The sequence below is a fragment of the Pipra filicauda genome, unplaced genomic scaffold (assembly GCF_003945595.2).
Source record: "Pipra filicauda isolate LSUMZ 115617 unplaced genomic scaffold, ASM394559v2 scaffold266_size1643727_pilon, whole genome shotgun sequence".
Classification (NCBI taxonomy): domain Eukaryota; kingdom Metazoa; phylum Chordata; class Aves; order Passeriformes; family Pipridae; genus Pipra; species Pipra filicauda.
In genome coordinates, this window is record NW_024104383.1 from 122827 (window position 1) to 148156 (window position 25330).

At 46.2% G+C, this 25330-nt stretch overlaps 1 protein-coding gene across 7 annotated transcripts in view; it reads right to left on the minus strand.

The window, feature by feature from the left end:
* Positions 1 to 25330, minus strand: part of IL21R (interleukin 21 receptor) — a 26109-nt gene continuing 779 nt past the window's right edge. The window contains exons 1-10 of one of the 7 annotated variants that reach the window (XR_005563905.1): positions 20356 to 24627; positions 13695 to 13769; positions 10504 to 10609; positions 9699 to 9895; positions 7929 to 8080; positions 7339 to 7516; positions 5936 to 6032; positions 5072 to 5153; positions 307 to 2057; positions 1 to 187 (exon numbers count right to left, since the gene is read on the minus strand). Coding sequence is in view for 6 of the 7 variants with exons in the window: in XM_027736004.2 (XP_027591805.1) it covers positions 1143 to 2057; positions 5072 to 5153; positions 5936 to 6032; positions 7339 to 7516; positions 7929 to 8080; positions 9699 to 9895; positions 10504 to 10609; positions 13695 to 13769; positions 20356 to 20395 (1842 nt within the window). In the remaining variant the exon portion in view is untranslated. The other 6 variants (XM_027736005.2, XM_027736004.2, XM_039382358.1 and 3 more) reach the window with 6 other exon arrangements.

Here is a 25330-nt window from a genome sequence, read left to right on the forward strand (position 1 = left end):
AAGAGGGAAGGGAGTTTATTGGTATCACAGCAACAACAGATTATTACTGCACTGGAAGCAAACATCATTCACCACAAAGATTCTCTCAGGATAGGACCTCCTACAGCCAAGCAGCACTATGCCTACATAAGACGTTAGGTCTTCACATTCACTTTCAGTATTGCAGTCACTTTTAAAGACAATTAGGCTAAACAAATCAGAGACAGAGATGTCAGAGGGAAACAGATTGACAGTTACAGTGCAAATTGCAGTTTCATAGTTGGCTTTATTAGCTAGCAGAAATTGCTCAAAATCTGTGCTACTGACCTGTTAACAGCAGTAGAGCAAGTCCAAGGCAGAAGTTGCAGGCACATCCAGCTAGGACGACATTTCTGAAATTTTGGCATAGTTCTAAAAGCTGCTCAATTAATGTGCTTGAAAAGTGCTGGGAGATAAGCTGACTCAGTAGCCTAGTAGAAAGAGTTTGTCTGGAATTATATATTTTGAAGACTTTTCATTTACAGACCCCACCTGGAAAGGCACAGTCTTTCTGAAACCTGAGTTGTGCTTGTTCTCTTGGACATACATTTCTGTGGTGATTAAATAAGAATTGGCTTTGATCATACCCCATGGACAGGTCTGGGACCTCCATAACTAATAAACTACTACAGCTGAGTTTAAAGAGCCAAAAGGCATTAGTAGGAAAAGTAATACCACATGTTGTTTGGAAAGGATGGGGGAGCCTTAATGTAGCAAACATGCTTGCCATGGGTTATGCTTCTAAGAGTCCATGTACAGCCAAACTCCCAAGTCATGCGAGAACACCAGGGAAAATAATTTAATGTTCTGTACTCTTCAAAAGGTTACTGTAAAAAAATTGCACATCTATATAACCCAAAGGATAATTTTCAAGGTACTTAGAATTCTAAAAAAGACAACAACCAACCAACCAAACCCAGAAACAATCAATCATAACAAATTTGAGACATTAATAGGATAAGTGGCAACAGAAATAGGCACGTATTTCTGTGGACCTAACAGTTTTCAGTTGTATGCAAGAAGCTTACACAAAGCAAACTTTGTTTCTCTTCTGAATTTTGCTAACACTTTGCCCCTGGCACAGTAAGGAAAGGCCCCACACTCTGCCAAGCAACATCAAGCCCTCAGCTTGCCTGTGTCCCACTGACAGGGCTGTCAGAGCGACAGGAGACCCACTGCTTGACGTAGCTCCGTGGAAAGTCCTGCCCCTCCTGCTCAAGAGAGATGGGCCCACAGTTGGTCTGACTGTTTTGCCCAAATTCACAATCAAGTGGACTTCCACAGTCTGAGTCCACAAAGCCACTGTCAATAGTGTCCAAATCAACGCAGATCATAGGGTAACTGTCACCGGGCCTGGTACTGTGAGGGAAGAAGTCGTAGGAGCCTTCACTGTAGGAAACACTGTCACCGTCAGGAGAAGGTAGAGAACCTGGATTTTCCAAATCCCACCGAAGAGGCTGCAAGCAAAGGGCTTCTAGGATGTTCCCCACTCCTCCTTCTGAAGACCTTTCTACTTGCTGGTGGACTGGGACACTTGTGCTCCTCAAGTGGTCTGTGGACACGGAACCTGAAGCAAGTATTTTGTCCTGCGTGCTCAGATCAGCCAGATGCAAGTCATGGGATATCTTTCTGTCTTCCTCATCAATGTTAACCTTGGGGTAACCAGGTCCTCCAGCACTATCATCTTCCTCATTGGTATGCTTACGTCCCCTGTACACGTGGTTACAGCTGCACTGGCAGTTACAGGATGTAAATTCATCAGCCACAGTCACCGTATCAATGGACAAGTGCCCGTATGACTGCTCCTCAGTCCCACCACTGCTGTTTACACTGGACCACAGGGACTGGCTATTGTGGCCTGGGGCAGTCAGGCAAGACACACAGGTCTTGCAAGTCAGATTCTTTCTCAGCTCATGCAGCTCTTCCCGTGAGGTGCTGTTAGAAGGACGCATGGTGTAAACTTCTAGGACTTCTGGAAGGACTATTCCCCATTCAAAGAAATCAAAGGTCATTTTTGTATGGGATGCACCAACCCACTTCTGCAGAAAAGGACATACAGTGAGAGAGGTTAGTATCACAAGTTTTGAGGTTCCACAGAAATGACCAAAGTTCTTATACTTTTAGAGGCAAAGGCAAACTCTAAAACCACTGACTCTTCCAATAGAACAGGGTAGGAGATGCTGTTATTACCAGACACAGCTGCAGGCGAACTGACTGAAGTAATTGAAAATAATTAGCTCTGAGAGGTTTGCATGGCTTTGCAATTTTCTCTATGCTGCAAAGGATGCCACTGCCCATAGCAGCATTCTTTCATCAATCAGCCTGAAGTCCGGCCAAGCCACTAAGTTGCCCCTACCCTCTTGTCCTGGACACTGCTTCTCTTGGGAAGGATGGTCAGCTTCTCCCCATGCACTGCACTTGCAACCAACACACACATAGTCCTGCTCTTTCACTTCCCCTGCCTCAGTTTCCTGGGAAGGGGGTCTGGACAAGGCTTCTCCGATCTTCTGTATGCACCAGAACAACTTTTCTTTCACAGTGAAAAGGAAGCAGAAGTAGGCAGGGGTTGGGGTCCTCACAGAACTCTAGCCACCACCTGCAACACTTACTCAGATGATTAGGCAGTGCCACACATTGAATCTTGCCCTTCTGTATCACCATTAGCATCACACTGCCCTGTCCCAGGTATTCTCCCTAGATCACAAGCCCCTTGCCTTCAGTCACATCTGAGAGTAAAGGCACTTCTGGATTTCTCTGATTTAAGAAAACAGTAAAAGTTTATGTATGTTTCTTTTGAAGAAGTCCCTGAATCAGACACTCAGATCACTGCAAATTTTAGACATGTGCCACTAATGAATGCCAGTAAGTCCTACTTGAGGATTCTGCTCCCTGTCTTCCACTTACCTAATGGCTGAGCTGCGTCAAGGCTCTTCTAAGTGTATTGTTTTCTGCTGTGTATAAAATAGGTAAGAACACTGCACTTTGTAAACACTATGAAGGCTTCTGAGTGCTGCCACATCTGTCAGACTGCCTTAATCTTACTGGCCTCCTGCCCCAAACTGCACTCAGCATAACTATACACGAGCAAAATATTTGGGAAGAGAACAGCTTGGCAGGAGTTTATTACCTTCTGACAGAGAGCATGGGGAAAAAAAAAAATAAATCTTCATTACAGCAGGAAGCACCAAGTCTTATTTAATTAATTTTTAACCTAAGCTACAAAGAACTTTGTATTAAAGCTGTAATGGACAGAAGGGCACCCGAGGTGGAAAAAGGGTTTTGGAGAAACAACAGAAAATCCTTTTCTTAGAATTGAGTGGGCAGAATATTTCCTATTCCCTCTTGACAGTTCTTTGCAAATTCCCACTCAATATGAACCTAAGAACTCACATACACACAAGTAAACAATGTTCCTTACCTTTCCCTTCTATGTTTTAAGTTTTTCTCTAACATTTTCACTGCTTCCTACCCAATCCAAGAGTGCTGTCTGCAGAGCATTACTACTGTAATTTGTAAACATTATTCACGAGATATAACCTAACAAAACCTGCATTTCTTTGATGCAGGCAGGATGCAGTTGAATAAGACCTACATCAACTGGGTTTTTGCTGGCCAAAAATGACAAGTCTGTTCACTCTTTAGTGATGTCAGCACATCCTCTTAACATCCCTGCCTGTGCATCTTGTGCTGTGGCTGTGTGAGCAACTGCTGCTTTGATCTCCAAATTTCCTAGGAAGTAACTCAGCTTTAGCAACTGAGACTCCTTCCCTTCCCAGCAGCACTGAACAGCCTATGTAAAAACTGGCAAGAATGTAATTCCCACAGAACAGAGAAGCCCAAGGCTTCACCTGAGAGGAGCATGGCTCTTGGCATACCAGGGAGCTTTTATTTTAACCTTGAGCACTAGCCTGTGACTCTCAGGAATTCACACACTGGGTCCTCCTGGTCCTTCCCCTGAGAGCAACTAGTACCAGCTGCCTCACCAGAGGATGCAAGTATCCCTCTGGTGCAGATATAGGAAGGCATAACAGGTCTGAAAGAGGAAGGAAGGAAGGGAGACAGTCACTCCTGGCTTCGCCCTGAATAGCACCCCTCCAAGACTACTTGCTTAATCTAATTACAAACATCAGCCTTGCAGCAGTGGGAAAGTAAGTACATGAAGATCATTAGGGCCCTCTCCCAGAGGGTCTAAGAAAAAGCAAAAAGAAAAAGCAGACTCTGAAGTGTCTCTGATCAGTTCTGCTGTAACAACAGGAATTTGTTCAGAAAGAGGCAGTGATGTTTGCACTGATATGCCAGCACTTTTACAGTTCGATAACAGGACTGTGAGCTGCTCCTCAGCTTAATAAAATAATTATTTATGGATGCTCAATGTGCTTTTACTTTTGCATCCTGAGGACTCCAGAAAACTTTGCAGCTTTTGCAAACTATTTTGTTACAAAAGCAAGTTTGGCTGCTGTTAAATGAGAAGAGAATTTGGGAGGGCTAGGCAAAGTTACTCAAAGACAATTCCTTCATAGGGAGTCAAGCTGCACTGTACTATCACAGCGATTTTCCCCCAAAGCTCTGGACATCTTCCCAGGACAATAGGCATAACTATTGCCTACATGAGTGACTTTTCAGAGAGAACCATAAGGCTTAATGTTGAGCTTGTGTCACATCAGAGCCTGGAGTGGGAGATCTGGGCTTTACAATTAAGTCTGTTCCATGGCCTTTATGGCCCCATGGGACTGCAGCTTTGGAAAAGTCCCAGTTATTGTTCTGGTATTTGACTCCCATCAGGATCCCAGTCTTCACAAATCACATGAACTCAGCTCATACACTGAGACAGCACCTACAGAGAATAAGCAGTACAGACATGACATAAAAGCCTTCATGGCACAGAACAGACACTGGAGAGCTCTGGTCACTATATCTAGAGCCTTCTGGCATTCCTTTGAGATAGATTTCCCCTCCTACTGCCCTAAAGAGAATCCCTTGCCCAGGATAGCACAATGGCTTTTAAGTTTGTTATGTGCTCCACTCCACATGTTCTTGTGTAGCCCAATTATACCTTGAAATCTCCATTATGTGCCAGGTAAAGAGGTTTGAAAAAGGGAGCAGGGTCTGGTATGCAAGCCATCTTCTTCCAAAAGCTGGAAGAGAAAAGAGAAAGGTTTTGGGGTTAAGCATATGTCACGGATGCAAAGCAAGGCATCTCTAGATCCATTTCAAGCAACTGAAATCACCTGCCCAGCCTCAAGAGTTAGAAAGTGGCTGAGGATCCAAGGATGCCTTGTGCTGCCAGAGCCATCTAATGGCCTTTCTTGTGAACCTCACAGGAGGTGGGACCTCAGCACTTGCACACACATATATTCATGCTAAGGAAAGAGATTCCAATTTTTTCCTTCCTGGAAAAGCACCAAGTGCTCAAAGTGCATTTTCCCCTCAGGCTGGGCTGGCTTGTGGTCTGCACATCAGAACTCTGCCCTATGCAATTCTTTTGTGGACCTGGGCTGTGCCAGCCCTGTTGCTGCATGAGCCCAGCCCTCCTCTGTGTCAGCACCCCAAAAGGGAGAGAGGCTCCCAGCCAGCATTGAGGGGCCTATGTCAGCTTTGAAAAGGGGCAGGCCAGCCCTGGCTACTGCTTCATCTGGCAGCTGCAGAGCACAGACAAGACCAGAACAGCTCAGGAGGCTGGGTGGCCCTTGCTTCATCCTTGTGTGCCACTGTCTTGTCCCAGGCAGCTGAATGGCAGCAGAGCCCCAGAGAAAAGCAGCTCGCTCCCAGCAGGACATCAGCTAGAGACCATACTTGGTTGGTCCTCACAAGCTCATAGGAGCCCATGCTGCCCATACAAAAAAGGCTGCCTGTGAACACCCCATCTTTGTCAAGATAGAATAAGAGCATTTACTCACGCTTCCTGAAGCATTCTTACCTCTGCTGTTTGGCCAGAAAGGTTGCGACTGAAGCCATGATTGACACAACAACACCAAACAGCAGCAGCCATCCCATGCCTGCTGTTTGTGTTACTGCTGAACAAAGAGAAGGGTCATTCAGGCTCACCTTGCATTTATCCTCCGGTCAATAAGCAGGAGATGGTAAGAAGAAAAAGGGCTTTTGCAATGGAAGGGCTTGTCAGGCATTGGAAGGGGCTGCCCAGGGGAGTCACCATCCCTGGAGGTGTTCAAGGAATGACTGGATGGGGCACTCAGTGCTCTGCTCTGGTTGACAAGGTGATGATCAGTCACAAGTTGGACCTGATGATCTTGGAGGTCTTTTCCAACATAAATGATTCTGAGGCACCCTTAATTTCTACCCCAGACTCTCTCATAGGGACGTTGAGGCTGTCACCTGGGCCCCATGGCCCAGGTCTGAATGAGAATGCTCAGAGAAGACTGCATCAATGAAAGGAGCAGTGCATCAGCTGCCCCATGGCCTGGCTGCACCACACACAGACAGCCAGCAAATTTGGGGCAGGACAGCTCCCTGCCACAAAGACCCCTGGTGTTTCTGACTCCTGGTTTACGGACACCTCATAAGTGATCCATGAAGTGAAGAGAGAGAGCAGTTGGCCAGAGACATCTGAAGAAATGGTGTTGACTAAATGACTGTTTGGTGGCTGCTCTCCACCTGTGGTGAAAAGGTGTACCTTTAAGATCCAGACCTCAGATATCCCTTTGCAAATGGAGCTTGGCCCTGCTGCCACAGCACCGTGTAAACCCTGTAATATTTCAATTCGAGCTGCAGATGAATGAGAGAGCAGGGAAGCTCAGCACATTCCGCTGACATTGACTGCAGTTATTTTGCCCTGCTCTATTGGAGCAAAGGCTCCCTGTTTTCATAGCCTTTGTTCCACCACAAGAAACATCAGTGTACTTCTGTGCATAAGGTACTGTGAAATCCCTGCAGAGTGGTGGCTACCAAACAAAATACCCATGCCCAGCATGACCAACCATTAGAGTCCAGTCCCAGAACTCAGACTTGAGAGCAGGATCCCTCTCCCCTCAGCTGAAGATAACAGTAAGCTCCAGTAGAGGAGATCTCCCTCATTTCTGAAAGCTGCAAGCAGGACCCTGGGCATTTGACACTGAAGAGGAAGCTAGAGGCTACACTCCTGCTGTGGCACCCAAACCTACAGGCAACCCCACCAAATCCTTTTCCACGGGAGAACATCAATACTGACAGCCCAGGCCTGTGGTTCCTGTACTCAGCAAGAAAGCTAACCATACCTGTCTAGACTATTTAGAACTTGCTCTGATTAATTAGATTTCATTAGAGTTCTGAAAGCATTCTGCCACTGGACTAACTGGAAGGGCAAGGACAGCTAGTAGCACGTACCGGCAGGGCTGGTTTTCAGTGACACTGGAAGACTCCATTCACTCCAAACCCCATGGTAGCCACTGTCTTCGCGGGGTCTGGCTCTCACTTGGAACTCGTACTCAGTGTTCACTTGGAGTTCCCATGGTAGGATCACCAGTGTCTGTTTACCTTCATGAACAGCTTTAGTCTTCTGAGTCTGTGGATGATTAAACACCAAACACTCAGGGTTAGAGTGACTGTTCTCACTTTCCCCTCACTGCTGCATAGTGAGGAGCCCTGTAAAATAACCTCCCCTGCTTTCATGTTGTTTCTTCAAGGCCATGCTCTGGCTGGTCTGCAGCTGCATTCAGCCACTGGAGAACCTTCCATACAGGACAGCATGAGAATCAAATGAATTATCACTCTTTCTCAGAGGAACTACTACTTCTCACACAACTTCTGCTTCTTGACTCATTTTTGGGTTTGCCTGTTTTCAGTCCAGTCAAGCAGAAACATATCTTTTCTAAACCATGAAAATACTTCTTCCACACCAGTGCTGTCATCCTGGTTGTGCTGGCCTCCTCTTTTCTGGTTCATCCTACTTGATGGTAAACTGACATCTCACTTACCTCCCAGCTATCGGTTCTTCTCTTATAACGCAGCTGATATTCCAGCTCCTCATTCAAAAAGTGGAAGGGAGATTTCTGGTAGGTGGTTTCCCAAGAAATATTGTAACCCTCTGAGAACAAAGTGGTCAGGTTGAATGGAGGCTGTGGTTTGACTGGAAGACAGGATGGTGTTACCTTTCATAACATTACTACAGACAAGACGGCCCAGTGTGGTATCAGCAATGCAGAGCTAGTAGGGAGCAAAACTGCCCTGGCACGGGTGGGCCTTCCTCATACAGGAGAACATACACAGCATCCCTGCCCCTCAGCCATGCACAGAACCTCCCATCTGAGCAGCATAATGAGGTCAGGCCTGAGTTTTCGCTGAATATACCTTCTGCCTGTCTCTGAACCTCCTCATTGCTTAGGGAGGAGAAGAAGATAGTACAAGAGGATAATAAGTCCTGGGAGATGTAAAGAGTAGAGCACCTCTCATGACATAAGAGGACTCTATGAGGTCATGATCGCTTGAAAAATTGGGGAAATATTCCTCAATGTAACAGATATCAGGAAAAGCTGAGGCAAGGGGACACTGCATAAACCCGGTGCAATTCCCTGTGTCCTAAGTGCCCAAATCCCAAGCTTTTATATCCCTGCAGGGTGTGTTCACGCATGGAAAAGCAGTAACGCAAAACTCCAGCAGGGCCTGCTACTGAGCTACAATGCCTCTGGACAGGGACCTTCAGGAGGTATGCAAAGCACTACTACCCAATCTCTAGTCTGTCAGCGGAGTCAAGGGGACTTCCTGAAATGTTATGGCATTTGTCAAAAAGACAATACTTCTCAAGTAAAGTTTAATTTCAGAAGAATCCAAGTAGAAAAATCCTTTTTATATGCCTGCACGGTACCCATCTGCCTGACTAACGACTCCTTTTCTTCAGTTTGCTACGCAACCAGAACATACCAGCATTCCAAGTCAGCTACATGATTGCATTCAATCTTCCTGTCATGCAGGAGAGATGATTAGGAATTGCCCCATAAGAGGGAACTGCTACATCCATTGCATCTGGGACACCTTGTGCCACCCAAAATAATGTCATGTTAGGTGTCCACTGCAAGAGCCTTCTGGAACTACTTTGAGATAAGAAGAGAGCTGGAAAAGGACTTTTGACTAGGGCATGTACTGATAGGACAAAAGGGAGTGGCTTCACACTGACAGAGGGCAGCGTAAGATTGTATACTGGGGAGAAATTCTTGGCTGTGAGGGTGGTGAGGCACAGATTGCCCAGAGAAGCTGTGGCTGCCCCATCCCTGGAAGTGTTCAAGGCCGGGTTGGACAGGGCTTGGAGCAACCTGGTCTAATGAAAGGTGTCCCTGCCCGTGACACAGGGTTGGAACTTGATGATCTTTAAGGTCTCTTCCAGCCCAAATCATTTTAAGGATTCTGTGATTTGTGACATTTGCAATAAAGCAATTCCTCCTGCTCTTTAGAATCCAGCCAAGAACAAATTCCTGCATAATAATCTAGGTATGAGACTGGTCGAAGGTGGAAATTTGTCACCTATTGCTTCATGGTGAAAAGGAATTTCCCCATGAAAAGCATGGACTAAGCCAGCTCTAAGCTCAGCCTCAAGCATAATAGTGACAATAAGAGCACAGTGCTCTGTGTGGATGAGTGTACACCAAATGTAGCCCCCACCACTTGCTGCCATGCTCACTCCTTGCCCGGACTATCCTGGCACCTAGACATAGTCAGACAGTATTTATCAAATCCACCATTTTTGTACTTACTGTTGTCTGACAAATAAAAGTCTTTGGAAATCACTTGCTGCCTATCAGCTACCTCTGTAACATCCACCTGGACCTTGGTGTCTCCTAGGAATTCAGTCATGTCCACAGTGCACATGTACTCTGTGTGACTGGTGTTCCTGGACAATTGCAGGAGATTGCACGCAGCCACAGTATTTTCAGGATCTTCCTCAGGAATCCTAAAAAACCCAAAACAAATAAGTTCACATCTACCACATGCTGTAGTTGTATTAATTTGTTGCTGAACCACCAGGCATAGAACTTGATTAAAAAAAAGTCAACATGTTCAAATAAAAATTTATCTTTGAACTTTGACAGATGTTTTCCCCTTTCTATTTGCTCAGCTTAGCATCTTTGAGAGAAGTAGAAAAGTGTTTGTCAAAAGGAAAGGTGCTTCTCAGGGCTAAACAACCCAGGACTGCATCCATTCCCTTGCTGGGGTAGAACAGCAGCCATATGGGATTGAACAATCTGCACAAGCCCTGCCAATGCACATGGGTGAAAGTTCACTGTTAACAGCAGCAAAGGGCAAGGTATTCCCATGGGAAGAGAGCAGGCAATGCTAAGGAAGCTGGAGTCAGCGTAGCAGTCAGTGGAGGCAGGAACCAGGGGTCCTTTGCTATGGGGGAAGTCAGTTGGTAGCTGAAGTGTGAAATGCCAAGTAAAAAACCAGCATATCAGCAAGAACAGGATTTCTACCCAACAAAGAGGACAGAAGGTCACCACCGTGCTATGGCCATGCAGAGATTCCTGCTCACTAGACTTTGCTCATCCTACCAAGACATACCATGTTGCAGTGAGGTTGTATGAACCAGCACCCAGGTCATTTTTCAGGATACAGGACAGGGTCTGTATGTAGTCCACAAAACAAGTGAGGTTTTCACAACACACAGCTGTAGATTTGGAAAGAAAAAACACAATATCAACTTCCATGATAAAGCAAGCAGAAATTTACATCACCATATGCAGTCCTCAGGGTTCTCACTAAATCTGAAGGGAACAGATCATTCTGTGACAGCCCTTACAAAAATCTCCAGCCTTGGGGTTAAGATGTGTTCCAGCTCTACAGGATGACAAGTCTTTGACAGCAAGATAAGTGTCAAACAAAAATCTATTAAAAATACTGTGGCAGCCAAAATCAGAAAGTGCCCAAATTGTGACTGAATTTTCAGACTTATCCCTGTCCTTTCTCATACAATCACTACAGCAGAGTCACATATTTTAGCAAGAGTCTTCACTTATATGGCACATAGAATAGGCATGATAATCCAGTAAGAAGCAGTACCATATTCAAACATTTTTATGATACCACTTCCTAAATTGAGTACTATTCTTTGCTAGTCTAGTTTTCATTGTATGACATGTACATGGCACTTCACTAAAATACCACTTTTTTTTTTAAATGTGCAATTCTTTCTTTGCCTCTCTCTATTTTCTACAGCTTGATATCTGCAGCATCAATACATTTCATGTCCAGCTCCAGAGGTTTGATGTTTTTCATGAAATTTTGGGAAAAAAAATTGCAAATTTATAATTATTAAAATTTCTGTTAATCATTCTGATAGGCACAATTTAATTATTTGTAAAGAAAACTTTAGAGGCAATTGTGGAATTTACACTGGTCATTAAGAAAATTAAGTCATTTGAAAGTGGTCACAAAGCAACATTGATGCTCTTATAATTGTTCTGCAGGAGCTCTGCTCACAGATCAGTATCTGACATGTGCTGTACAAAAGCACCACTGTCCTGTGCATCACACACTTCAGTGGATTTCAAGGCAGGGAAGATGCAGCACAGTGAGAAGTGTCTGCATTGATGAGTCCTTTCCTGACAGCACCCTGGACTGACTAAAACTATCACCACTACCCTAGGAATGGTTGAGTGAGGAAAGGCCTGCAGGAGATGCAGCATGCCATGCTGGTGCAAACCATGCCTCCTGCAGTGACCATTCATCTCTGTACTGACATGTACAGTATCACCCCTTTTTGATGGGAATAAAATGGTTGTCATCTAGAAAGAGATTCAAGGTTGTAACATCCATGATTAAATCAAGCATGGGTCCTCCCCTACCATCAGGGCTGCCCCCAGCCTCATGAGAACTTGTTACTTCACAGCCGTCAGGCACGCAAATCCTTTGACGCTGACCATGCTGCAAGCTCTCCTCCCATTGTCATTCTGCTGCTTGTCTGGTTAGAGAAGCTGCACTCCCTGCTTCCTCCTTTCCCTTTGCAACATGCTTTGTGTTCAGTGTTGTTTGCAGATGATGAAAGCAGACTGATACAATATGTTCAACAATCACAATGCCCAATTTTACAGCTGAAGCTGTATGCAGAGAACCACCAACAATATGGAATGCAGGCAGCATGTGCACTGATGGACCAAAAACATCTGTTCCGCCCTCCAGATCAATTGACTGTCCCCACAAACAAACTGTCTCTGCATTTACAGTCCCAGTGCACAGCAGGGGTGTCCAGTGGAGGGAGCAGCCTCCTTCTAGGCCAGGATAAGTTCAAAGGAAAACAAAGTCCAACTTTTCCTTGCTGATGTCACCCATCACAACATTTACTTCCCAGTCCTCCTGCTCTCCATATGTGAGCTCTGGGCAGTACTCAGATTTGTATACAAGACCCCCATTTCTCCAAAGAGCTAGGAGAGGGACAGAAGAAATTTCGGGATATTTGCAACAGACTGGCCCCAGGGATGTACATATGCTTTTTTAAACTGTAAATTATTCAAGTGATATGGCTGTCACTTTTTTTCATTTTGACTTTTTCATTTCACACTGACTTCAGAATTTTGTTCTAAAATTTTCATTAATTTTTCTCTTTTCATTTTGAGTCCTCAATAGACTCTTCTGAGGGTCCTGGTCTAGGCGCTGTTTGGTCCAGAGTCCTGAGCAACATACTTTTTCTCCTTTAGCCTAACTTTACTCTCTACAAAAATGGGGTTAGAAATCTCTTGCTTTCCTTTAGCGAGGACAGCAAGTACTAATAAGCTGTTAAGCATTAGTAATTAGCATTCTGCTATGCTATTATGTTAATTAGTCAAACGGACTACTATTCCTAGGTAGCTGGTAAGCTGCAAGTGTATCTTTGGGCAAGAACCTGTTAACAAAATTAAGAGGACAACTTTTTACTGGGAAAGAAATAATTAAGTGTCCTAAACCCAGTTAGATCTAGGATGAAATGTCTGTCCTTGACAGCTTCAGAAACAAAATTCAAACACTTCTAACAGTAAGATCTAGGTTGATTCAAACTGAAATTAGTACACAGTAATTCCCTGGCTTGCATTACACAAAATTCAGACCAAACATCACAAAGGTCCCATATGGCAGGAAGATATAACTCTGAATGCATCTTTTCTGTTAACTTAGGTTTAACTGGAGCAGGTCCAATGCTCTGCCTAGAAGCAGCACGAAAGATATATCCAAGTTTCCCTGCAGACAGTTGTCGCTGCCTTGTCCTGTCCAGCTGACCTGTTCAGAGAGTCAGCTCTGAGTCATATGGAGTTTGCAGTGTGGGTAGGAACCAGCAAAAAACGGTGGGTGACTTTCTGAACAGTCCAGTCCTGAGCCAAGGGGCTCAGATCAGGAGAGGTTCACTCCACTGTCCCTGGCAGGCCTGCCAACAGCAACCATAAGCTGTGGTCTTGGCCACCAGAATCTTTGCTACACCAACGGGTTTTTTGGGTGGGGGAAATCCTACTCTAATGTCACTGGGAGACATTTCAGGTCAAGCCAAGCACTAACTCTGCATTCTCCCTGCTGGTGCTGCTCCCTGCAGCCTGGCTGAGCTCTGCCCAGCTGTGCACCTTCCTGTCTTCCACTCCTTATCCCATAGAACCTTCTCCCCTGCCACCATATCTTGTGCTTGCTGTCCCATGGCAACCTGGGCTCATGCACATCTCATCAGAGCTGGCAACAACTGTCAAGATAAATCATGTGGGTGTACAGCCTGGAAAAAATATCTGAGAACTTACTGTATTGGAATAAAAGGAAGAAGGAAATATTCTGGAGCCACCGTTTGTTCCTCATGTTGGTTCTGACTGGATGTCCTGGGGGGGGGGGCAAGAAAAAAAGAAAAACACAAACAAAACTCCCACAATCAATTAAAAGCTCAGCTCAGACATCTACTAATATGATGAAGGTTGAGGTGGAATTAATCTTGCTTTCATTAAATGTCTAAAAGTGTTTTATTTAGGCAAGTAATTTCAGCTCTCCTGTGTCATGTACCTACTCCATGGGCTGAGGGAGGGATGATCAACAGCCCTGCCAACTGGCCACAAGTGAGGGCAGTGAAATCCTTGTTCCTTGCCAGCATGTGCGCAGAGAAAGCAGCAGTGACTGAAGCCTTAGGCTATCCATGCAACAGGAAAGGCTCTTGGGTTAAGTGCTAACCTATTTTTTAATTCATTAGTTTCCTGCAACTAGAAATGGCTTACCACTATGGGAAGTGACATTGCTGAAGGTTAAACATCTGTGCAGTGAATTAGTCAAAAAGAGTCTGAAGGTCATTGTGGGTCTGTATGAGCAAGGCTGGTGAGAAGTCATTGATTTGGCCTACCCATGGTTAAATAAACACGAAATATCTAGCTAAAGGACTCCAGGAAGACATACCAGAAAAAAAAACCCCACCTCCCATGTGGCACAAAAGAGAACAATGTACAGCACTGACTGCAGGGAAAGGCTGTGCTGATGCACTTCGGTGCCATGCCACATAGTCTGACCTACCCTCTTTTAATTTAAAACCATCACCCCTTGTCCTTTTACAACAGATTCTGCTAAAAAGTCTGTCTGTATCTTACTAGCTTCCTTTAAATACTGAAAGGCTGCAATAAGGTCTCTCTAGAGCCTTCTCTTCTCCAAGCTGAACAACTCCAGCTCTCTCAACCTGTCTGTAGCCTCTCCAGTCCTTGGAGCACCTCCATGGCCTCCTCTGGACTCAGTACAGCAGCTCCACGTCCTTTTCATGTTGGGGGTCCCAGGGCTGCAGGCAGAACCTCAGGTGGGGGTCTCACGAGAGCAGAGTAGAGGGGGAGAATCCCCTTCCTCAACCTGCTGTCCACACTGCTGGGAATGCAGCCCAGGGCACAGGTGGTTTCTGGGCTACCAGTGCACATGGATGGCTTCTATCCAGCTTTTTGTCCACCAGCACCCACAAGTCCTTCTCAGCAAAGCTATTCTTGAGCCATTTATCTCCCAGCCTGTACTGATATGGGGGGTTGCAGGTATCCAGGTTCTTGGGTGCCTGTGCTGCCTCCACCACCAGCAGCAAACACCCAGACAGTCACTCAGCAGAGAGAAGCCAGTGAGGCCTCTACCACGTGGGGAACATTTGTGGTGTTAAAAAAATTTCCCAGGTTTACTCAAATAATGAAAGTAAATAAATTTAGCAGCCAGCAGAAAGCCCCTGTAGCCCTGTGTGAGCTCAGGGATGTGCTCCCAAGGTGCCAGAGGAGATCAGTGAGCCTCATTCTGGAGGTGTCACAGACATTCAGTGGCTGCAGCACCTCAGCCCTGCAGTGGGAGCAGTGGTGCAGCTGCTGCCCCTCCTTTCCTGCCAAACATATCCTGCCCAGGAAGCACTGCTCCAGCTCAGCAAGGAGCCCCAGGCACCCTGCCAGCCTCCCTCACCTGCTGCCAGTGGCAGGACAGAAGCTCTCTTCCCCCACACTCCAGCCTTTCTTTCTGCATCATACATCACCTTGAGGAAACACCTTTTCTTGACCCCTCTGGTCCCAGCTCTCCAAGTTTCCTCTATGTAATAACTCTTGCTGTTACCACTACTTCTGGTGGTGCACGTCCTGGTCACTGAGATACAGCCCACTGTCTAACCCCACCTTGTACTCCCACTCATCCTTCCACTGCTCTTCTCCAAATCCCCATTCCTTTGAGGAAGGCCTGTTGTTATCCTGCCATCTGAAACCTGCTCATCCAACCTCATGCCAAGATTGGCTGTACCATAAGCCCATCTCAGTATCACTTTGTTTTGTGACTGTCATACTCCACAGTCTTGGCCACGCTGGAAGGCCAAGAAAGGCAACTTGCTGCCTCTTCTTCAGCAGAGGAAGGAAGGAAGGGATGGGTCCTTAGAGAGGTCTGCAGACCCACCACTTGTTTCAGAATCCAATTGGCAGGGCCTCTGCACTTTATATCCGTGAGACTGCTGTAGCTCCCTCATTTTACCCCCATTCTTGCCTAAATGAACAGAGCAACACAAGGAAAGTATTTGCTGCTTTTACCTAGTGGACTATGGTTTCTTTCAAGTGCCTCCCCTACCTGCCTTCCACTCCTCAGAGTGGTACCATCAACCCAATGAGACAGGAAGGACTGAACAAGGAAAACTCGAAGCAAGAAACACAAGTAGCTCATTGGGAAGATGTTTTATGGAGTTGCCAGAGGCTGCCATTACACAATGGAGAGAGGCTAACAGGCAGCATTGTAATCTAGAAGGAGGTTCCTGAATAAGAACACAGTGGAAAAATAAAAAGAAAAGTAGTAGGATCTGCTAACATGAGTAAAGCAAGTCCTCACTTGGGACTTCACTGTACCATCTCTTACCCTTGCCAGCGCCCACAGACTAGTACAACACTTATCTCCTTCTCTTCTTGCCGAGTTCTCCTATCTCAGCGTGGTGGGAAAGGACTGCAGCCTCTGAGAGCACCACGGACTGTCAGTGCTGTGTGTCTGATCTCCTGGCTGTGCTCCAGGTTGTGACGAGACATGGGCAGACAAGACACGTGCGGAAGAGCTGGGAAAGCTGCAGCTCTGCAGCAGTGTCTTTGTGGTCTTTGATGTCTGAAAGACCTCATTACTTAAATGGAGATGTATAGCTGCCCTTGTTCTGAAGCTTTCTCCAGTCAGGTCCCCTGCAAACCTCAATTCAAGTCTGTGACTGAGATCCCCACCTTTCCTACACTCCTCCGTTTGTTACACGCTTACCATTTGCTTCCATCTGTCAGCACGTGATTGTTCATCTGGAGGGAAGAACGGCAAGGGGCAATGAGCAGAGGCAGGAGCTTGTTCCCTGTCTGGCATTAGAAAAGCCTTTTCTACCACCTCATTCAGACCATCTTGGTCTATGAAATGGGGACTCCAAGTCAGCTTCATGCAGCCTTGAAACACAGTCACTTAATTCTTATAAAATGTTAGGCATCATACAGCTGCTGAGTGCCATTGCTGCAAACTCTGTGGTATCCTAGGGCACAGTGTACAATAGAATTGATCAGCAATAGAATTGATCAGCATTCCTACAGATATGCATATGTAAATGATGCTACAAGGTTTTAATATACCAGCAAATAGGAAACAGGATCAATACAGACACAGAGATTTATGAAGATTATTTTTTGTTAAGGATCTAGAAATATGATACTATAAGCTGCCAAAGATGGATGCAATCTAACCTCTCAATTTGAAGTATTTTCAGGAAATGCATGCACTTACAAAAGTTCCAAAAAACAAAACAAAAAAAATCCCAGAACCAACACCCCCAAGCAAACAAACAAAACAGCAAAAAAACACCAACAAAACAAACCCAACCCAAACCAAAACTAATTAAGAATTCAGTTTAGGTAAAAAAGAGGATATTTCCAAGCATGAGAAAATGAGTTTTGCTACACCCAAGCTAAAAAAGAGTGGAAGACACACTCCACCAGTTATATGTGCCCAAACGAGCTCTCTTCTTGAAAAAAATTCCTTATCAATACACACTGCCATCTAATCACAAAGCTGAAGCAATAGGGAGACGGGAATGCTCCGGCTGTTCAGTAGAGGCCAACAGCAATGACAGGCAGGGCACAAAGGGCATGTCAGCTATAAGAAAGAGTTACAGTGAAGTTGCAGATATCAAGCAGCAACAAACTGGCAGCAGGGAGAACTAGTGGAAACATGAACATTACCTGCCCTGTCCTGTGCATTTCAGCCCTCCAACACTTCCATGGCCGGCCTGGCTAAACCATCACTGCGACTGCAGAGCTCATCTGCACAGGAGCTGGGGTGAAGATGGGTCTCATCTGCACTAAGAGCAAAGCCTACTTGTGCACAACCAAGGGCCGTTGTGTGTTGGAATACACAGCGATAAATGGAGATTGACGTCACTACTGTATCAGTATTACTGTGCTGACAGAAGGATGTGGTGAGAGGAGGTGATGAATTCAGGTCCAGACACCCACACAATATTTATTACTGTACTGCTCTGATCTCTTACATGAGAAAAGGGTGGGAGAGCTGATAAAAACTCACATAGCTAAAAGGTCATAGTGGGGCTGGTGGAATAAGACCCTTGCAGTGAGGAGGCATCAGTGTCACGGTATTAAAGAGCTAAGCCAAACTGCATAGTACAGCATGTGCCACATTGGAGACTGCCAAGCACCACTGTGCTCAGCTTCCATCCATCCCCAAAATGGCCCCAGGACCAGGGCAACACCACCAATCCTCAGACAACAGGCAGGGATATGGTCTGGCTCCTACACAGGTGGGGGGCTCATTGCTGCCCTATCTCATGCCTACAGCTTGTATCTGGGCTGGGGCTCTGCAGGTTGCAAGGCTGACACTGAGGGAGGGTCAGCCAACTCACCTACACCTACCATAAAAGGGGCTGCAAGGAGCCCATGCATACTTCTGTCCTTGGCCAAGAAGGAAATAAGCAGCAGTATGGAGGGATTTGGCACACACAGTGTAGTGTGGTGGTAGGAGGGCAAAGAACAAGGAGCTGGAATAACCCAAGAAGACTGCAGCAGTCAAGTTGGCACAAAGCAGCAGGGTGCAGGATGAGGGGGCTCCACATTCAGCCCTCCGTGCCTCTGATCCACCCTTTTTCCCATCTGGGAAAAGCATCAGGTCTTTCAGGCCAGGGCAGGTGGCTCTTGACCATGTTTCCCAGGTAGCTGCTGGTAGCTGGGCTGGTTGTGCACTGCTAGAACATGCATACAGAAGGTCCCAAGACTTAGTGCAGAAGCTACTCCTCACAGTGTTTTGGAGCAGTCTCTGTAACAGAGACTAGCTCTCCCTTCGGTGTGCTTTGTGGATCACTTGCAGGCACAGTGTCAGGCCCAAGCTTCTAGAAAAGACTTGCCTCAGCTGATGCTGCCTGTGGGTTGTGGAGATTGTCACCACTGTTGGGTGCAGTGTGGGACAGCACAGGGTCAGTGAGGCTGAGCAGCTAAGCTAGACATTCCCCAGGCACTTAGTAATATCTTTCTGTTGTGAGGATAGCAGATCAGAACAGTGGCGCAGCCTTCGCTCCCTGATTACACAGGACTCTCCAAGCTGTGCCAGTACTGTTATTTGTGCAGAGGAAGGAGGGAAAGGTATGTGATCAGTTTAAAGAGTGACAGTCTGGCTGGCACAAACCATACTGCTTTTAAACCATGCAGTTGTATGCATTTGATATTACAAAGCTAATTTTTAAAACAAAACCACTGATGGCACTCTAAGACGAATAGCTTTATAAATTTAAATACATTGCACCTAAAGGCCTGTTTTTCTCAAACTTAACTCATTAAAAGTGTAGTCTCAGCCCAGCTCACAGTGGCAATATTCACCAAGAAGCAAGTGTGAAGGGCACACCAGGGAAGGCTTGGTAGATTCTGCTAGAGTTATTCATGACCCAAAAACATTTTGCCATGACTGGAAGAAGGATAGGTATCTGTAGGTATTTATCAGCAAGAATACATGCAGAGAAAACAACAATCAGAATTGACAATTCCTTCCTGTAGGAGAGGGAACTAGTCACGCTTGCAGTTATCAAGTTCATGGTTTGGGGAAAAAACTCCCCACAAACAGTACTACCTCTGTATTTTCTTCCTGTCACAATGGAGTTAAACCAATATCCTCAGCACCATCAAAGATACAGACCTGGCATAACTCTAGGGTCAAAGGCACCTTTACTGACTGGTGACATTTAGGAGGAAGATAATCATACATTACAATAAGTGAAAAATAGCAGGAGAACAGCTGAAACATGAATAACAGTGTTCTACTGGAAGGGAAAGCAATAGAAGAAGCCACCTCAAAGCTCAGGAAATGGGCTAAAATATGAATGAGCCAGGCAGAAAGCGGAGGTGTTAGTCAGCAAAGCAGCAGGTTGAAAAACACCGGAGCTCCGCAGGTGGTGGCTGTGAGCTGACAGAGGATGCTGCAGGGGAGGGAGGAGTGCACTGCTTTCAGTCTGGGGAATGCTGAGTGCCATCTGCAGAGACCCCAGCACCCTGCTCTCTTGCCTCCCTTCTGCCTTTGCCAGTTTTCTGTAGCTGCCAACACCGGGCTCGACCTCTTGTTTTCCCCAATATTCATCAAGTCTGAACCTGCATGAATTCTGCATGAAGGCTGTAGTAAGAGGTCATCACTTTGGCTCCTGACAGAGAAAAAAAGCTTACCTTCACAGAGCTGTGACTACGTATGTCTTGCACACATGGAGGAGATTGCACAGAGGCTTGTATCTTCTCTTAGGAAATCACCAGACACATGCTGGTAAACAGAAACAGGAATGACTGTGCCTGTGAACTCACCCTGACCATCTGGAACAGAAACCTACATCTCTGTTCAGGCTCAAACCCAACTCCCTGCACCATGCAAAACATGCCCAGAGCATCTCTGCACGAGGTCAGCAAGGCTGTCATGCATTCCCACAGAGCTCACCTGAGTCAGCAGAGCTGGTAGAACTCCCTGCTCTGTTCATGTAGGTTGGCAGAACCCGACCCCGTTAGAGGCAACATCTATCAGCTTTGTCTCCAGATCTCTGCAAGTAAGGATGCACCAAGACCAGAGCTCTGCTGCTGGCACACAGCTATTTATGGCAAGAGCCTCACGTGGATCTCATGGAGCTTTAGTTTACCACAGCTGTCAAAAATCAGCATGTCCCACCTATGCTGCCTGGCTGCAAAGCTTCACAGCAGCTCTTCCACACCTGGGGCTGGGTGCAGCAGCAGAGTGTGCCTTGGGTGGCTTTTGGCACCTCTTACAGGGTGAGAAACGCACCAGCTGTCTTCAACCTCTGACTGTGGCAGCACATTTAAAGCAAAGCAAACGGCTCACACGGCACACAGTGAGCTGCAGGGGATGGCTGGCTGGCTGGCTGGCTGGCTGGCTGGCTGCATGCATCCCTAAACCACAGAACACACAGTCCTGACACAATTAGTGACTTCTCATGTCACTGGCAGCAATATATTTTGTCTTTAGAAGAAAAGGTGAGAAGGTGGTGACTTCTCAGAAAAGCCATCCCTGTAGCCCCCTCTGCTACAAAATCTTGCTATGCAAACCCAATACAGGAGAGGGAAGAACCCGTGACGCTTCTGGACAAGATGGTTTGTTGCAGGGGCCCAGCACAGCTCAGAATGAGGCTGTGAAATAGGCAGCACACATCAAACTGCGGATCTTAATTCCTGCTCTAGTGAAGGAAACAAGGCACATCACGGCTTCATTGCCCCTGTCGTATAGGAGTGTACTATGTGCTTCTGGAGCACCTCAGCCAGGCAGCAGAGGGGGCAGACTACCCAGCAGCAAACTGACCCTGCACAACCTTCAAGCCCAGGGCTTGCCAGACACATGCACTGGTCAGCAATTGCAGCACAGTATGAGCCAGCTCCTCCAGACCTCAGCTGGCTACTCACCACAGGCACTGCCTCCATGGCCAGCCATGGCCAGTGCGTTCCTGGTTCCCACAGCAACTCTACAGCCTCAAGACAAGAACTGGGGAGTAGTTATAACCCTCAGCCAGGTGTGGAAATTCTACCCGCAGAACATAGTCTAGTGCTTTCTCACCTCATTATAGCTCTTGCTGCTGTGTGGGTGGCTCACTGCAAGTGAAACCAACAGTAGCTGAGCTGGGGAAAAGCAGCCAACCTCAAACTCTTCAGTTTACGGCAAATTTCCCCATGTCTAAGAGCTGGGGAAACAGCAGCAAGCAGGAAAGTCCCAGTGCTATGTGTTAGTCACCAATTCAGTAAACTTCAAGCAGAGGATGAACACCACACTGCTATGAATGCCCTGCTCTTATACAATGGAGCATGATGAAGGAAGCAACTGATCCATCACTGAACTGGGACAGGAGCTCCTTAGGATGTCTGTCACACTCCACAGACTGGAGCAGGTCTAGCACAGCCATCTCTCTACCAAAGACAGGCTGTGGCTGTGACTGCAACAACTTTTGCCATGACAATTGCCACTCTGCATTCAGAATACAGGAAGTTAGGTCTCCCGCACAGATGGTCAGAGTTTTATAGAGAGTATACTGGCTAAGAGCTAAAAAAGAAGCTGCTTCTCCTCTCATGCAGCTAAATGTGCCACAGCAGCCAGTTCCCCATTCTGCAGCCTATTTTTTTTCCCTTTCATCTTGTAGACTTGGTGGAGGGGTAGACAGCCAATGGTATGGAAATTTCCATACAGAAAGACATAGAAGGAACAGGTTGGAAGCAGGACAGAAAAAGGGACAAATAGAGAAAAGCACCTTGAGATGTAAAGTTCCCCTCAACATTGCTTTCTCAGCTTGTCACAAGGAATAAGAACATTCAGGATTTAGCAAACCAGTGGTGCTGCTGACAGCTGTTATTAGACACTGTGAAAACACTCTGAGGGTATGGCAATTCAGCAAGCTTTAACTGTGGTTGTGTTAGTGAGGTACCTGGAAAGTGCTCTCTTCCTCACTTGACTGTTTTTCCTTTGCTTCAGAACAAGCTGCTTTGAGAAATGACAGCCCTGCAGCTGCAAACCAGCCCAGTTCACTGGTCTCCCTGCTGTGATTGCCAGCAAGTTCCTGCTGAGCTGTTGCTTGGCTTCCGACCTCGTCACTGTGGCGCAGTTGGAGGGGCCTTGAGAGCTGTGGACGTGGCTGCAAGGGCTGATGAGACACTGATGGCACAACATGGCTCAGTCACAGCAGAGTGGTGAAAAAAAAATTCCGGGTAATGTGAGATCATGATACATCATCACATGGGAGCCTGGGGCAGACCTTGTACTCAGCAATCTGCAGAGGTGGGACATGATCCATGTGTGTGTTTGTGCATGTCCACACGTACCTGGGCATTGCAAAGGCACAGTTCCCCCAATATTAGTAAAAAACATGTATGTCTTGTGAAAGCAACTGCATGCAAAATTACACACTTTAGAAGCACCTCTGTCAGGGCTAGAACACAAACTGCACAAGTCACGTTCCCCAAGGGGTTTTCTACAGAAAAGACTTGGCTAGGAGAACAAAAACTGTCCTCTCAGCCTCTATTCACTAAGAAGTTTTGACACAATTCCACAGTCAGAGGTAAACCTTAGGGAACAGAGTTTTGGAAGTCACAACCCCCTCACTTGATTCTCTTAACCCTTTGTTCCTTCGGCCCTATCACTGCAACACCTAAAAGAACTGCTTTTCTTAGGTAAAGCTCACGGTGGATGAACACTTGGAACATCCTTGCATCTTGCCTCGGTGATGCAGGGTCACAAAGCAAGATGCAGAGGCAAGTTATTTAAAAAGCTGACCCTGTCCTAAATTAACTTGTCCCTACCCCCAATAACTTGACTCCACATCCTCAAGCTCCTGCTCCATACTAGTCTTGTGGGTATTGTTAGTTTTCCACAGGCAATGAAAAACCTTGTGATTGATGAGAATTTGTCAACAGCTGATCTGTACAGCTGCATATTTCCACGGAGCCAACACTGCTCAGAAGAGAAACAAAAAAATCTAAGCCTGGGGCACTTCTGCGATGGAAAAAAAAGTGTATCGGAACTAGCTTCTCCTGAACTGGGAACACACCAGCTTTTTTTTCTCAGGAACCTGTTTCACTCATGATGAGCCAGGTTGCTAATATTTGGTAGGCAGCCAGGTGAGAAGGATGTGGAGGTGGAGTGATTGTGCAAGAGTAATAAATGGCATTACAACTAGGCTAAAACTTGGCACAAGCCTCCACTTGTACTGCAGCCTTTCCAAACAAACTGAAAACCACTGAAAATGCTCTTACTATGATCAGTAATTCTCTGTCCTGGCAGGAGTCCTCCACTAGCAAAAAGGACATGCCTGGAGGGTTCCAGTCTCTGGGAAGGAAGCTCCTCTCTCAGGAGGGTGAGCTGCCTCTGCAGGCACAGGCTGGTCCCCAGGTGGTGAGCTCAGTCCAGACCCCTCAGTGCCAGCCCACAGTCACAACTCCCACACACTGCCCAGGGGGCAGATCACCAGTCTGGGCTGGAAACCTGTCATTTGAAGCCTACCTGTGTTTCAGAGCCTGGCAATTGCTCTGGATGGCAAAAGTGACAGAGATGGAGCATGGAATGTGAACTCAGCTCCCACTGTAGCCAGGCCCTGTGTCTGTCGCAGGACGGGGGGAGTCAGACAGCTGTCCCCCAGCCCCGCTGTCCATCTCCAGTTCTGGGTTATACAACGGCATAGGAACAGGGATCCCCCTTCTCCAAGAGTTACAGTTTGATTTTGCCAGAGAAACACTGAAGGGAGAGAAAGGGAAGAATACCCCCACACAGAAAGCCATCCGATGGAAATGGGCAGACCAGAGGGCATAGCTATGCAGAAGAAAAAAAGCCAGGGAAAGGCAGAATGGAGCTGGGGAAAACCAAGTGCTGCAGCAAACAGCTTTTCAATCCTGGCCTGAGCAGACCTCTCCAGCCAAGCACAAGCCTTTCTGCAGGATTTCACAAAGAACACAAGGAAGAGCACAAGAACAGAAGGGGAAGAAAGCACCACTGGTGTCCCTGCACCTTGCAGAAGATCCCTGTGCTACTAGAGTAAACAGTGAGTAACCCATTCCAGGCAGCAGTATTAACTCTTGGATTTTGCTTAAACTTGACTTCGTGGAGCCAGCTTACTTATGAGGCAGACCACGGCCTCTCTGCATCCTGCTATTTCACTGTTCCAGTGCAGCTGTGGCTGATGGGTCCTGAAAAGCACCTTCCTCTGTGTGTCTCACAGCCTCCCATCTCACAGAACTTGGCTGATGCCAACTACAGCAGCGACCACCCTCATGTAAAGAAAAGAGTATTTCTGACAGAATTAAACCTCTCCTGAGTGAAAATAAAATTTAATCTGACATTTTTGGTTAAAACAAATAAATAACATGTTCATCAGCACCTTTGCTACAAGCAAGATCTTCCACTAACCACCACCACAGTGAAAGTGAGCTACAACCCAGTGCCTGTACAAATATTAACTATCCCATATAAATACAGATACGCTGCAAGTCTCCTTCCTGGGCTTACATACCCTTTTTTCAGTGTTGTAAAATTGACGAAGTTTACTACTTGGCCAACTCGGAAGAGAGATTTGCAGTACAAAAATTTTACTTACAAAATATGTTAAAACCAGTTGCTGTGCTTAGCATTATGGTTTCCTTCCTTTCGAATGGGAATACAAATAGGGTTTTCTAAATGAGAATACATGTATACATTCTAATACACAAAATATTACTTGATGGTTCTTAACTTTTTTTACCACTGCCAGCATACTAGGGTGGAATTTACCATATCAAAATATATGATAACACTGTAGAGAAGTTCAGAATTGTCAGTAAAATTTCTTGAATAATTATCTAACAAGAAGCATATACAACCTTTAAGCTGCGTGCATAATTCCCATTCCAACTGGACAAGAACAAGAAGCCAAAAAAATGTTCCATGAAGGTAC